Source organism: Taurulus bubalis (assembly GCF_910589615.1).
Source record: "Taurulus bubalis genome assembly, chromosome: 10".
Taxonomy (NCBI): Eukaryota; Metazoa; Chordata; class Actinopteri; order Perciformes; family Cottidae; genus Taurulus; species Taurulus bubalis.
This window is the reverse complement of record NC_136598.1, coordinates 5,950,485-5,966,131: the sequence shown is the minus strand read 5'-3', so window position 1 is coordinate 5,966,131 and position 15,647 is coordinate 5,950,485. Positions and strand designations below refer to the sequence as shown.

General features: G+C 41.2%; 3 protein-coding genes across 3 annotated transcripts in view; 2 read left to right on the top strand and 1 right to left on the bottom strand.

The window, feature by feature from the left end:
* The window catches only part of LOC306742103 (roundabout homolog 2), a gene marked incomplete at both ends in the record, with an annotated part of 48,275 nt that extends 42,789 nt beyond the window's left edge, over positions 1-5,486 (top strand). Inside the window, 2 exons of the mRNA XM_079224443.1 lie at positions 125-246; positions 5,367-5,486. Coding sequence (XP_079080569.1) covers positions 125-246; positions 5,367-5,486 — 242 coding nt within the window. The remainder of the gene's footprint in view (positions 1-124; positions 247-5,366) is intronic.
* A 2,557-nt stretch (positions 5,487-8,043) lies between these two features.
* Positions 8,044-9,159, top strand: lim2.3 (lens intrinsic membrane protein 2.3; the record flags this gene model as incomplete). Its single annotated transcript, XM_079225498.1, has 4 exons — positions 8,044-8,218; positions 8,652-8,801; positions 8,889-9,023; positions 9,098-9,159. The coding sequence occupies 4 exons, from the start codon at positions 8,044-8,046 to the stop codon at positions 9,157-9,159; spliced, it is 522 nt and encodes a 173-aa protein (XP_079081624.1).
* Positions 9,160-9,490: 331 nt separating this feature from the next.
* On the bottom strand, positions 9,491-14,432 carry hspa8b (heat shock protein family A (Hsp70) member 8b). Its single transcript, XM_079224737.1, has 9 exons — positions 14,333-14,432; positions 12,351-12,560; positions 12,057-12,262; positions 11,749-11,901; positions 11,002-11,557; positions 10,702-10,904; positions 10,418-10,616; positions 10,094-10,326; positions 9,491-9,986 (listed from the first exon to the last, which is right to left on the bottom strand). Exons 2-9 carry the CDS (start codon positions 12,553-12,555, stop codon positions 9,777-9,779), a joined length of 1,965 nt encoding a protein of 654 aa, XP_079080863.1. The 5' UTR covers positions 12,556-12,560; positions 14,333-14,432; the 3' UTR covers positions 9,491-9,776.
* Between the last annotated feature and the right edge of the window lie 1,215 nt (positions 14,433-15,647).

The following is a 15,647-nucleotide window of genomic DNA, read 5'->3' as shown; positions in this document are numbered from 1 at the left end:
ATTATGCCATAGTAGTCGCTCTGCTTTTAGTAGCAGGGGGTCTGTTTTCAGTCTGCTCCATCACTTAGGGTTTAACCTATATAAATACAGCTGTAACTTGGAGTGATTTGTTTGTCGTCCACAGATGAGAATGTAATCCCGTACGGACAGCCCAGCTTTTTGCCCCAGGTCCAGATGTCAGGCTACGGGTCTCTGGGGGGAGGAGTCCTTTCACGACCCTCCACCGCTGGCCGGAGGAGAGACGAGGTATGTTTAGACTTACGGTAGCTGAACTAACATTGTGTCTGTAGAGTGTGGGCCACAGTCTGATCAACAGTAAACCGAGGGCACTTTGAGCTGCTTGAGACAGTACATGGTATACGTTTCGCCTGGATCTTTTAGTTATCTCACATAGGGAGTCACAAGTTTGGGTGTTGCTCAAGTTTTCTTCTGTGCAAGTATGTATACATGGCCATAAGTGTGTTTTTAAAAAAAAAAAAATTAAAAAAAGTGTATACATATAGATATTTAATCTTAAATTCAATTACATTTTATTAGTTACGCCCAATATCAGAAATCACAAATTTGCCTCAGAGTCCTTCTGAACAACATGCATATTTGCTGTAATAGATATGCTTTGTTAGATAAAGAGTAGTGATAAAGAGATAAAGTAGTCCACTCAAAGTCTGTCCTTTTGAGAATGCAACTCACTTCCTGTTTGCTTGAAAAGATGGCTGCAAATCCTTCGTTGTTTTCTCAATGACATATTTCATGGCTTCAAGCTTCAGTGGATGTTTAAGTCTACGGCGGCGCATTATGGCAGTTGTAGGTAAAAAACTACTTAGAAAAAGGAAATGCGGAGCTGGGGGAAGGGGGATCATATTAAGCTTTCTGGTAAATGTATGACTTTAAATCAAAAAAGTGATTTTCTCCGACTATTACCCCCCCCATCCCCCGACTCCGTAATTATTATAATTTTTACCGACAACGGCTTACTGCAAAGTTACATGCTTTGTTTTTATCAATACACCAACTTTTCCACTTAAGCTAAGAAGATCTTTTTTTTTTTTTTTAAGTTTTGGCAGTTATCATGAGATGCAAATTGAAAATGTGCATGAAAACAGGTGGTTAGAAAGTAACTGATTATTTGTCCTTATTGAGAAGATTATTTCCCAACATTAAAATGTCCCTGTCAAAATGTATCTTACTCACAATTTAAGAAGGTATCCCTAAAATATTGATTTTGGTATTGCATGCAAGAATTCAGTACTGGTCAGGCGCTATACTGTTTATGAATCTCCATGTTTCTGCCTGTACCCTGTATGTAAATGTCACTCTCAGACTCTGTTTGTTTCCAGAACCTCATGTAGATGGACACCGATGACTTGACTTCCTCTTTTCCCCCCCGGTTTCCTGTCTTTGCAAACCATCAATCTGTTGCCATGGTATCCTATGAAAATCTGAAGACTGAAGGGAAAGCGTCAAGGCTTGCCATCTGCCTTTTCACAAACTATTTTTTGTTTTATCTTAATGATGTTATTTAATCTTCACCCTTTCTCCATGTATATAGTCATCTTTACAATTTTAATAAAAATGTGATCAAATGATGTATTACCAGAAATGAATCTGGGGTTTAAAAAAAGACTGTATTTTTAGGCATCGGGAAGTTCATGTAACAATTACATTATTGTACAGCAGATTAATGAATGTATATTCTGTTTACTCCTGACCATGATGATGTGTGTGTTTGAGGAAAAACTGGAGAAGACACACACGTGTGTGTGTGTGTGTGTGTGTGTGTGTGTGTGTGTGTGTGTGTGTGTGTGTGTGTGTGTGTGTGTGTGTGTGTGTGTGTGTGTGTGTGTCTCAGAGCATGATGTAGTGTTTGTGTGTTTCTCTTTTTATCTCTCATTGCTGTGTGACTGTGTACTGTGGTATCCCTGTAGATCACCAGTGTGTTAGCTCTGTCAAGATTAATTATTATTTTTAAACTGATCAATAAAACATTTATTACAAAAGATTATTCTGTGCATGTCTGAATTAAACAGAACATTATGGAGGGCGGAAGCATTTCTTTTGGCACGCGTACACCATAGCTCTCAGCCTGGCAACCTCGGTCGACCCTTTGGTTTGAAGTCCAGATTTAAAATCTATTAAATAGTTTGCCATGAAATTTGGCAGAGCCACTCGCGTCCCCTAAACTGATGATCTTTGTTTTCGTCTTCTTTTCTTTTCTTCTTTTCAAACATAATTTTTGTTCCAATTGATTTATAACTTGCGGAGCTTTGGAGCTGCCAAATAATCGTAATATGATTTGTGTGCACATTAGGAATTTGGCAAAAAAACACAAAAGATGGTGACGGCCAAAATGTCAAACTCTAACCAGTGGGTGACATCACAGTGACGATGTCCACTTCTTCTATACACTCTATGGTTAGCATGCTGATGGTAACATTTAACATAAAGCACAGCCTTAGATCTGCGCGTGTGACTCTTCGTCTTGTTGACGTAGCCAGTTAACAGAAATATTGTTTGAATTGTGTTTGGAAAATGCTTACACACACTTTAAATTAGGCCTGCCTACAAACCTTTTTAACTGAAGTGAACAATATCTTTCTTTATGACATGAAACCAGGTGTATGTGTGTTGGATAATTCAGATGACTTCCAGGAGTATGAAGAGAAGACTGAGAGAAGGGGGATTGAGGAGTGAGCTCACATTTTTCCATCAGAGCCGTCTCTGAGGGGTTTGTTATCTCGTGTTCCAGTAAAATGGCTCTTCTGATACGAGCGACTGCGGATGATTTGATGCCGTCTTCAGATTGCAGAATTTTAGGAATGTTTTGTTTGTGAATATGACTTAGGTGAAGGTTGCCTCCTTTCATTGACTGTGAACATTCTTGAAATGTGAAAGTATGATGGGATATAAAAAGGCTTTCTTCGTGCCTGCACCTTCACAGCTTGTTTGTGCGGATCTCATTGGTTTAAGTACTACAGTGTTTTGGCAGGGAGGCAGTTGGATGGTGTGGAGAGTGAGTTGGACTCCACTGCCTCTGGCAATACTCACTGGGTCCCACCAGGCTAGGAGAAGGATAATGGTAATCCGATGCAATTTAGAAGGGTTCTACAATGTTATGCTTTTAGGCCCGTAGCATGGATTAAGGTCTGTGGTTTATACACACACACACACACACACACACACACACGGCCACAGTCTGTGACCGAGGCCACTTCACAAATGTACTCAACTGGAACAACAGGAAGATTTTTATTTCCTTAAATCAATGTATTCTAACTGCAATGTATTACTTGCTTACTTTAAAGATCCCCTCCAGACACTTTTTAAGACAGAAGATATAAAAGTACTCTGCTTGAAATAATACAATTTAAAGTTTCCACATGAAACTGTATGTTTTTGTACCACGATTGGTCCCCAAACAGGTTTTGATTTCAAACCCTCTTCAGCAGATGACTTTGAAAACGGCGATCTAGTGGAAAGGGAAGTCACGATATAAGCATTGTTTCCCACATGATATTGTGAGATATGGTGGGTGGATCTCAGACCCCCTGGGGTGCCCGTGGGTCAAAATAAAAAGGGAAAAGTAATCCATAAAACATTAGTGGTACAAATTCAAACCTGACCAATATTGAATTAGAGAAACCATGCCTAAGCATCGACACTTCCAGGATCACATTACTCTATTAGCTGAAGCCCCAGTGCCAGTCGGGGATTATCCTGCTAAAGTGCATCCCTACCTGCTCTACAGGTGTTCATCTGTATCGGATCCGGTAGGATCAATAAACTAAGCAGGAGCTGCTGCTGTCATTATCATTATAGAAAGGAGATTATTTGTAAATCCCCCTTGACAACAACACAATTCAAAAGGCTTTACATAAGACATGGAAATGCATCCAACATACACGGCAGTATAACAACACAGGAAACATAAAAAGTGAAATCTCAGCTAAAGTATGTCCCAAATACAATTTAATAAAAACTAAATGTTTTAAATCTCCATTTAAAAGGACAGATAAGTGTGTAAAGCATTGTGGATTTGGGATGACTGATGATAGAAATGGATTTGGGGTAAAATATGAAGATGATATGGCTGAGCAGGGAATAAAACATAATCATGACTGAAGTCAAAATCTCACAGTGAATTCATATTGTGATTCTTCCTTTCCATCATGGCACACTGGGAACAAACCCATTCATGTGAGACAAACTCCAACTAATGGTTCAGTCGTTACTGCACAACTGAATAAAAGGCCCCATCTAGTGGTCAGAAAAGAGACACACATGGTGACTGTGACGCCCAGTGACCCCATTACATGAGATCTGTATTTGATCTGTTATCAGTAAACCCTCCAGAATGTAGCACCTTTTGTGGAATTTAAGCAACGGACCAAGCTTTTAGCCTGACTCCTTATCAGAAGCATGTAGTTGTGTGAGTAACCATTGAGTAAACACCAGGTGTAACATTTAGACTTGTAGCAGGAACAGACAGGTCTTACTAATGACACTTAACTTGCCATGAGCAGATATGAATCTTTTCTGAACGGTGGTCAAAAAGCTTCCAAGGAATGGAAATGGATGTTTGTAAATTTACTGCACAAAAAGCTAAAAAAGGGATTAAAACAAGATGTATTTCTAATGTAGGAGTTCAACCATGGAAGAACTATCGTCAACTCATTTGTGCTTTTCAAAAGGTTTATCTATTATCATTTAGGATAGGAATATATACGCATTATGCTTCAACCTATGCCTTTTCAGTCTTTCTTGTTTGTATATTAGATTGTGGCTTTAAATGATTGACTGAATAAAACTCATACTACTACTAAGTTGTTTACATGGTGTTGAGAGCATTGTGCAGAAGGCCTATTTTAGTTGTATGTCTATCTGTATATTGTCCTGGGAATTCAAAGTAAATTGAGTTTACTGAGAACTGTGTCAACATTCCCATCACATATTTGAGCTAAATCAGTGTGAACGCCTGCTATTTATTAGCTGATGATAGTTTTACATTGTTTTAAAACAAAGCTTGAAACAGCAAATAGGGCAGACTTTTTGGGGGCAACTCTTGCTGCTCTCAGATGGAAATCATTTTTTTTACTTTTTATTTGAAACACACTTTTTATAGTTGGGGCTTTTGATGAGTCTGATCATGTTCCTGATTAAAAGCTCCTCTACCATTCCTCCTGACTCTTTCCAGAGCATCACCTCTTCATATACATGTGTTTTGAGACCAACGGTCATTTAGTGCAAAGTGCCACCTGCTGGCAGCATGTACTTTACTGAGTAATTTGGAAATAAATGTAATTCTGGATTGATGCGTGCCATAAACCGCTGGTTGCCGCTGATATCATGGTGTTCTCAATGCCCTACAGCCATACGGCATCTCTGCCATGGCTAAAGGAGCAGGTCCACGCTCCCATTGCCAAGAGATGCGAGAGTGGGAAGACAACAATGCGCATGCCCAAAAGTGGCACAAATTCAAATCCAGATGAAGCTGATTACCTGCAATTTGATTAGCTGCTTGCCTGATACTTTTGGCCCCATGTGCTCGTAGTTGGCAATCTCGATCTCCGCACTCAGACTCACAGACTTTGCAAAATCCCTGAAGGTTTAGTTCTATCCCTCTGTCAAATCGCAGAGTGTTTAAGGGCTCTCACGCGGATATTTTGAGCCCTTTATGAACCCTTTCTGTAAGTCAGCATTGGATGCAGACTTTGCCCGAGGGAATTACCCACAATTCACTGCAATGTGATGTTAAACACTTAAACGTAAACACTACACACGTGAAAAAAGAAAGGTGAACAAAGAGGACGGCACATGGGTGTTCAGTCTGGCAAATTCCATGCACTCAGGAACATTAAGGATTAAAGATGGAGCATACAAATACATGAAATCAGATGATGATTATTTATTTATTCATCAAATATTTAATTTTGTCTTTGAAGCTGTTTTGAGAAAAACAAGTAAATAGATTATTTGAAATGACCTCTCATCTTGTGAGGAAAGACCCTTGGAAGATGTTTAAATCAGGGAGTAAAAAGTATGATAATAAATAATAAAAGTAAAATAAATACTAGGGTTCAGGGTTCAGGGTTTAAGGCCTTAGGCAGGATACTAGGATGGATTGGGATGATTTTGATCTTTTTGTGTGTTACTCGGCCGTTAGCTTCAGGAACAGCCTTTTGAGATCTCGAGCTTCTTACTGTGAGCGGTAACAACAAGAGAGCAGCGGGTCAACGTGGTATAATTGGGCAAACATGGCTACCCAAACTGACAGCGCATTCAAAAGGGAAAATGAAGCGGTACAAAAGCAAATTGAGGTAGTTCTGTACCCAGATGAGATTGCCGCCTGTGTGAAACGGTAATGTCAGTAGTTTCCCCACCATTCTTTCCACTTTAAACGCCTCTGAGTTTGCTACAACATCAAAAAGAGCTGTAATTTCTCACCCACAGGTCTCTTTCAACTCCCACTCTCTCTGCAAGGCACTGCAACGCTTTTATTGGAGCTTCTTCACCTGAACTGCACAAACCATATCTATTAGCCGCCCACCATCCAGCTCATCATACTCACCTTGTCCTGTGAATGTTCGCTGCTGGTTGTGTTCAAGTTCACTACAACGTGTTTGGTTTTATAAATGTTTGAGCAGTTTTTTTCATCTGTCATAAGAAAGTTGAGACTACATGTATCATTCATGAATTAACCTTCAATGTACTGTATCTTTCCATTGTTTATATGAGGGATGGAAAGACATTAAAAGCAAACTGCAGTGATGGCAGCTGCTGTAGTAGCTTAATCATGTATACCACATGCCTGAAAATGATTGATTTAATGTAAATGAACACATGTCTGTACACAAACTGGTAGAGAGAATTGCTTTAAGGCAGAAATGGTCTGATTTATAAAATGTTTTGACTGAAAATATGTTTTGGGTAAATCCTTCTGTCTATTATGCTCATAGTAAAGCAATGTCAATTGAACAAAAATCAAAATGGGATCAGTTTTCACATTTTAGCGCTGAAAATAATCTCTGTTAAATGCACTTTTCCAGCCATGGCCATGGGGAAGACTATTGCAGGTCATGGGTTTACTGTGTGTGGTTGTGCTGCATTTTGAATTAAAAGCCCCGTGTCATCAGTATTACTGAGTTGTGTGCAGTGCTTTGACAATTTTGTATTTTCAGCAGATTCCCTAAAACACAAAACTCATCCTCTGTGATTGGTTGTGGCTCAGCATGCCCCATTGTTCCATCACCCGTTTGTTCGCTTGGTTTTCTACACACAAACAAAACTTTCCTGCCTGCCCTGCGCAATATTGGGCTCCTCTGTGCTTTGACAACCCCGAAATATTGGAATCTCTGACTTTTTCTGAGGGAAGAAAGGTAAAGGTAGGTCATTAATATCAAAACATTGTGTGTAATGGTGTATATCTGTATATGTGAGCAGAATTTTGAATGTTAAAATGGTTAAAAGTTATTTATCTTCATTCTTACGATTGCTAGTTAACCTCCCCGAACTCTCAATTTCCCTCACATTATCACTTTAGCTTGGGGATTGAGGAAACTCAGTTTTTATGAACTATTGAAACCCAAGATGGCCTTCATTTATAGCTGCAGAATTGAATTTGAAAAACTATTCTTGATATGTTGTTAATCATTCTGTACGCTTTTACCCATAATTCCACATCACATGTAAGATATCTTTGGAAACCCAAGAGTCTTGCAATAAATTAAAAATGTATTTCTGTGGTTTTGAAAAAGGTTTTTTAAAGGTCTTGCAGGTTAATGACTGTCAGAGTGAGCTGGCTGCTGGTTCACCGTGTACATTCCCTCTGTGGCATTGCCTAGTGAGCACTGTTCAATAATCAGATATGTCAAGCTCCAGTACAACAGTTGTGACATGTATTTAGATATTGTTTTATTCATATTCAGTGCTGCCCTGTGCTCTGTAACAGAAGTGCCTGCTTTAATTGGTATAGCAGAGGACAGATGTTTGCTAGTCCGTGACCTGCTCTGTTTTCTCTTGATGTGTCAGTCAGTGTTTTTTGGCAGGATGTACAGCTTCATGGGAGGAGGTTTGTTCTGCGCTGGAGTCGGGAACATACTCCTCATTGTCTCCACGGCAACTGACTACTGGATGCAGTACCGCCACTCCAGCAATTACATGCACCAGGGCCTGTGGCGGTACTGTGTGCCCGGCAAATGCATGACACACACAGACAGCATCGGTAAGACTCCCTGTCTTCCACTGCATGTGCACTGGCAGATCCTCATTTTTATTCATTAGTTGGCCGACAATCAGTCCGTGAACTTCATACTAACCCTGATCAATAATGTATTACATACAGTGCTCAGGTTATTTTGGGGTTGGTGACTAAGGAATAGTTTAATTTGCACCAGTCATATATCACAAACTTTAGGTAAAATGACTAATTTGTCATCATACATTTAATTCATCAAATTAGGCGCAAATCCATTCCCAAACACTAGATGGCAATCTATTCCTGTCAATGAAGAAATTCATAAATAACACTGAAAATGACACACCAGCACGACAAACTTTACAGGTTGTGTGTGTATCAAATTTAAGAGACATTCATCATTGTTCATTTAGTCCTGGACATAGGGTTTATGTCTGGTTTTGTCTCATCTCACCCACAGCGTACTGGGATGCCACTCGGGCCTTCATGATTCTTTCCCTGCTGGCTTGTTTCATTGGAATTGTGATCGGCGTTATGGCCTTCATCCACTACTCCTCATTTGACGGGTTTGACAAGACATTTGCAGCTGGCATCCTCTTCTTCATCTCCTGTAAGATTCTCCACTAAAGCTTCTTGCACGCCCCTCAGATGTAGCATAAACCACCAGTTAAACCCATTGAGTGTATCTCTTGTGTAGGCTTCTTTGTGTTGCTGGCCATGGCCGTCTACACAGGAGTGACAGTGAACTACTATGGTAAACGCTATGGCAGCTGGCGGTTCTCCTGGTCCTATATAATGGGCTGGGTGTCAGTGGTGCTCACATTCTTCTCAGGTACGCAACAATGAATGAAAACACTGGTGTGCTTCATTCTTATGTTCAAATCATTCAATCATCTGATTCTCTAGGTATCTTCTTCATGTGCGCCTACCGGATGCACGAATGCCCAAGAAACTCCAACTCACGTTGACCTGCCAAAGACTTCACACAGCAGTCCATGATATGGCTGAGAAGCACAAACACTCCTATGAACTTTCCAACTACTTCCTGTTAAGCTGAATACGCAAAATAAAAATGAGGAGCAAGAATGTTGTCCGTGTTTTCTCTCTACATACGACAGTCACAGAGGCATCAGTATCAAATTGAGAAAGTTTCATTACCAGGTAATGTTCTTCACGGTATCTTTACAGTACATTTACAAAATTGAAGTGTTATGTAGTAGAGCAGAATTTGTATAATACATAGTGTAACAAATACAATTGAATAAAATGCTATGGTAGTCTTTATAAAAAAGGAGCCAGTTCAAAGTTTAAAAAACTTTTTTTATTCAGTCTCACTTTGCAAAGTACTCAGAACAAACTTGAAAGAAAAACACCGTGGTAATACAAACATCACTGGATACAACACAGCCTACCAGAAAAGCCACAGTGGACGTGTTGCCATAAGCCTGATGTTCAGACAATCCCAGAGATAACGGTTCAGAAGGAAACACTCTAGATCACACAGAGATATTATGTCTGTGATCAACCCTCACCAACCTCAAAAAAGGAAAGCGAACAAGCTCATGCACTTTGGTCAGCTTCTAGTTTAGTCGACCTCCTCAATGGTAGGGCCGGAGGACCCGCCGCCACCAGGAGCGCCACCAGCTCCGCTGAAACCGCCTGGCATCCCACCTGGCATGCCACCGGGCATTCCCCCAGGCATTCCTCCTGCATTTTGGTACAGCTTGGTCATGATGGGGTTACACACCTTCTCCAACTCCTTCTGCTGATGCTCAAACTCCTCTTTTTCTGCAGACTGAGAAAGGGGGGAAAGGGCATGTTAAGCATCACTCGGATGCCAGCCTGACATATTTTGACTAATGTCGACCAGTCTACAACCACAACACATCTTGTAATTCTCACCTGATTCCCATCCAGCCAGCTGATGATCTCTTTACACTTCTCCACAATCTTCTGTTTGTCCTCGTCGCTGATCTTGTCCTTCAGCTTCTCGTCTTCCACAGTGGATTTCATGTTGAAGGCGTAAGACTCGAGACCATTCTTGGCAGACACCTTCTCCCTCTGCACATCATCCTCAGCCTTGTACTTATCTGCTTCCTGGACCATACGCTCAATGTCCTCCTTGCTCAAGCGACCTGATGGATTTGTATTTATTAGTTATGACAAAGCTGAAATTTGTGCGTCAAATTTAACAATTAAGAGTGTTAAAGTTCTTCTCCAGGTTACCTTTGTCATTGGTGATTGTGATCTTGTTCTCCTTCCCAGTGCTCTTGTCAGCTGCAGACACATTCATGATGCCGTTGGCATCAATATCAAAGGTCACCTCAATCTGAGGAACTCCTCGGGGTGCAGGGGGGAGTCCAATCAGCTCAAATTTCCCCAAAAGGTTGTTGTCTTTGGTCATGGCCCTCTCGCCTTCAAACACCTGTGGAGGAAAACTCATTAATTAAGAAATGCAAGAGATTATCTATAATAATTATGTTACTTTTAGCTGAATATGGTAGTCATACCTGAATGAGCACACCAGGCTGGTTGTCCGAATAGGTGGTAAAAGTCTGAGTCTGCTTTGTGGGAATAGTGGTGTTTCTCTTTATGAGAACAGTCATGACTCCTCCGGCAGTCTCAATGCCCAGAGACAAGGGGGTCACATCCAGCAGCAGCAGATCCTGCACATTCTCTGATTTGTCACCCGACAAGATGGCTGCCTGCACAGCTGTAAAAAAATAAAAAATAAATTGCTTTCAATCTCTTTATATGGGTTTTTGGTTAGTATAAAGCTTTGCTGCGATATATCGACATGAAAGGGTTACCTGCACCGTAGGCCACTGCTTCGTCAGGGTTAATGCTCTTATTGAGGTCCTTCCCGTTGAAAAAGTCCTGCAGCAGCTTCTGGATCTTGGGAATACGAGTTGAACCTCCCACCAGGACAATGTCGTGGATTTGAGCCTTGTCCATCTTGGCGTCACGGAGAGACTTCTCCACGGGGTCTAGGGTTCCTCGGAACAGGTCTGCGTTCAGCTCCTCAAATCGGGCCCTGGTAATTGAGGTGTAGAAATCGACGCCCTCGTAGAGAGAATCAATTTCGATGCTTGCCTGTGTACTGGAAGACAACGTGCGCTTGGCCCTCTCGCACGCTGTGCGCAGACGACGCACCGCCCTCTTATTGTCGCTGATGTCTTTTTTGTGCTTGCGTTTGAATTCAGAGATGAAGTGGTTGACCATCCGGTTATCAAAATCTTCTCCACCCAAGTGAGTGTCACCGGCTGTGGACTTGACCTCAAAGATGCCATCTTCAATAGTCAAGATGGAGACATCAAATGTGCCACCTCCCAGGTCAAAGATGAGGACATTTCTCTCAGCTCCCACCTGTAGTTGGAAATCATTATAACATCATTTGACGTTGTAGCATTGATACATTCAAAGTCTACTTCGGTAGTTATACCACATGTTGGACACCATGAAAATGCCAAAAACCCTGATACTGTCAATACCCTTAATAAAATCTGTAAACTGCCCTTTGGAAGATTATTTTCTCATAGGAGGCAGAATAAGTTTACCTTTTTGTCCAGGCCATAAGCAATAGCAGCAGCAGTTGGCTCGTTGATGATACGAAGGACATTGAGTCCAGAAATGGTCCCTGCATCTTTGGTGGCCTGGCGCTGAGAGTCATTGAAGTAGGCAGGCACCGTCACTACTGCATTTGTTACAGTCTGCAAGAAGAACAGCAGTTAGACATTATCAACAAGTAGTTTTTTTTTATTTAATCATATAAAAGTTACTACAAGGCACTTTAAGTGTTGATTTTGGCAGCTCTTCCTGACAAAAACGTTTCTGAGCGTCAGATTATCTTTAGAAACACACGCACCTTTCCGAGGTAGGCCTCTGCAATCTCCTTCATCTTAATTAGCACCATGGAAGAGATCTCCTCTGGGTAGAAGGACTTAGTCTCTCCCTTGTAGTCCACTTGTACTTTAGGGCGTGTTGCATCATCAATGACTGTAAATGGCCAGTATTTCATGTCTGACTGGACAACCGCGTCATCAAACCGACGTCCAATGAGACGCTTTGCATCTAAAAGACAATAAAAATAGTATGCAATAAATAAGCAGAACAGCCAAGTTAACTCATTATACTTGTTTTAACAAAGAACATTTCGTACCAAATACAGTGTTGTTGGGGTTCAGGGCCACCTGGTTCTTGGCTGCATCTCCAATCAGCCTCTCAGTGTCAGTGAAGGCAACATAACTGGGTGTGGTCCTGTTTCCCTGGTCATTGGCAATGATCTCAACTTTGCCATGCTGGAACACTCCTACACAGGAGTAGGTAGTGCCCAAGTCAATGCCGACTGCTGGTCCCTTAGACATGGTTCCTGAAAGTATGAAAATTGATCGGCTGTTATTATATTGGCAAAAAAAAACGACACATATACATAGACAAATTATGTAACCGTGGGTTGCCACCATGAGGCACATTTGTACTATGGTGTAATGAGGCTATTATCAGAGTCTGAGCAGCTGAAACAGAAGTGGAAACACTCAGTGAAGGTCCGCAGCACCTGTTTTTTAAGCCCTCTCACATTTGGCAGCTTAGCCAGGGCTGCGTTTATTATGGCAACAATACACAACAGGGAGGAGCAGGCCTTTTGATGAAAGTCCACTGGAGCCTGACAACCACACCAAACTGCTATTTTACTAACACCTTTACAAGTCAACTGAAAAGGAATTCACTCACTATTTTTTGTTTCTGCTGTCATTTGTCTTATTTGATTGGAAACTTAATATCTTTAGGTTTGAGAAAAGTGTAGTGAGTGTATGTCAACCTGCACGGTCAGTCGTTGATAATATAGAGAGATATATAGAGAGATATACACACACTTTGTTACTGGGACAATTGTCAAGATGACTCAGTTAGCAATAACTTCTTGGTATATGCCTGATGTTTTATGTTGCCACATCAGCAGACCATGAACATAATGTAAGCCTAATGTTAGGCCACTGCAACAAGCATCGACAGTCATACTAGAACACACTGTAGGGCAGTGCACATGACGGAGAAAATGAAATCAGAGCTAAAACTATTTGGATAGATACAATTATTAAGCTGACCATCACCATCAGTTACTGTACTATACTTTAATCCATTTTATAAAAATGTTTAAAAAAGATTTACTGGCTTTCCCAATTTATCATATCTGTTTTATTGTAAATGTACGTTTTATTAAGGCACGGTGGTTATTATAATAAAAAGTAGTTTCCCGGCCGCTGGGCCTAGCGCCGGTTTACTGGCATCGAGAGGCTAAGCCACCCACTGCAGGCCCAGTCCGGGCGTGTCCTTCCACACTGCCTAGAACTTTCTGGATTTTTCCTTCCGTTCCAACTTGCCCACGTTCGTCAAGGCGTTACGTAACCTCTGCCGCAGATGACGTAGGAAACTTCAACGGCTATATTAGCAACATAGAACGCGCGTTTCCGGCCTGGTATTATACTCGTTGGTCGCCATTTTTTCTGTCGCCCTCGTGTTCAATGTCGGCGAGCCTCGACGTACACTGTGCATTACAAAGTTATTAGCTTATTAAAAGCATCAGTTATCGTGAGAAGTTTGTGTATATAACGCAATATCAGCAATTTAGCATGCGTGTTTCCGGCCTCGTTTCATACCGTTGTTCGCCATTTTCTGTAGCCCTCGTGTTGAATTAAAATGAGCCTCGTCAGCACAGTAGCATTACAAAGTCATTCGTTTATTAAAGCGTCAGCTCTTGTGAGACGTTGGCGTGTATATAACGCATATATTGTAACTTAGCCCGCGTGTTTCCGGCCTAGTTTCATACCCGTTGTTCGCCATTTTTCTGTACCCCTAGTGTTCAATGAAGGTGATACTCAACGTGCACTGTGACATTACGCAAAGTTATCTTATTAAAGCAGAGATTATTAGCTTATTATTATCGTGATAAGTTTATCTTATACCCCAGCAACGCCGAAAGGGTGCCGACACCACGTGGTCAGCTAACGATAGCTTAAAGGTTTGGCCCTGTAATTAACGTGACGCTGATTTGAGCATCTCTTAACCCCCATTGACAAATAATATAAAGTCTATGAACAATACAAGTTACCGCAATACATTATTCACCTTGCGAATACGTACCTCCGTTAAATTCAGAACCGGTCGTGTATTCGGCTGAGCGTTGAAGTAGCTGCTGCAAGCTGGATTCCCCCCTGAGTGACTCGGTGTGCCGGGTCGCCGCTCAGTGTATATGGGTGAGGCCGCACCTCCTTCACTACTCCTCCCCTTTAGAACTCTCCAGAACGTGGGAGGAGCGATTGCTGGCCAATCATCATCATCCACAGCCTCTGTAAATGGTCCAATGAAAATACTGTTTGCTGGGTTCCTCAGCAGTTGCTATGCGGGATAAATTACAGTCACGTGTTGACAATCACGATCAGACACTGGTCGATTGCGGTCGTGCAGGAAATCTTCTGATCCTTTATTTAGGCCCAATCCCAGACCCAATCCCCCCCCTAAACCCTCAAACCCTGAACCCTGAGGGATTTACTGATGTCAGCTGGTAAATGGTTGAATGTGAGAGGCTGTGACGGCTTGAACTGGTGTAAATATGAATGGGAGAAAATGTTTGATGAATAAATCTGTGTACATACCGATTATCCTCCTGAGACCCAGCCTATTCAACTGTGCACTCTGTGGTGGACACTTTGGTTTTGCATCTCTCCTTTTACTCATTTGAGTTACCCTATCAATTCCTGCTGTGCAAAAAAGAGGACATCCTGAGCTTTCCATTGACATCACATGGGTAAGAGTGGGATCATGACAACTTCCTCTTTCTTTCGACACAAGATGGCATCTCTATCAGCCAGCACATTTTATGGAAATTAAAGTCAAATATTGTCTTTTTTACTATGATATTCTTATATTTTAGGAATTATATATTTAGTTCTGAAAGCATTTCAGTTATTTGTTTATTTAAGTAATAGTCCTTTTATGAATGTCTATTATAGTGGACACCAGGACAAAATGTATGTATTTAATGACTCAAGATTGTTGTCGGAGACAGAACTCAAACATAACGGATGCTGATAGTTGAGGGAGAATCAGATTCGGAGCTTTCCAATGATGATAGAGATGAGTTTGAGCCTGGTGAAGAAGAAGAAGAAGAAGAAGAAGAAGAAGAAGAAGAAGAAGCGTAGGAGTAGACAGATGTATTCATCAAACATTTCGTTTTGTTATTGAAACTGTTTAGACAGAAACAAGTAAATAGATTACTTTACTTTTCATCTCGTGAGGAAAGAGCCTGGAAGACGTTCAAATCAGGGAATAACAAGTATAAAATAAATACCCACAATTGTACACTATATTTTTTGATGTAGTCACGGTCACATGGTGTGTTGCAGCAAAGTGCTGTCCCATTCATATTTACACCAGTTCAAGCCTTCACAGCCTCAAC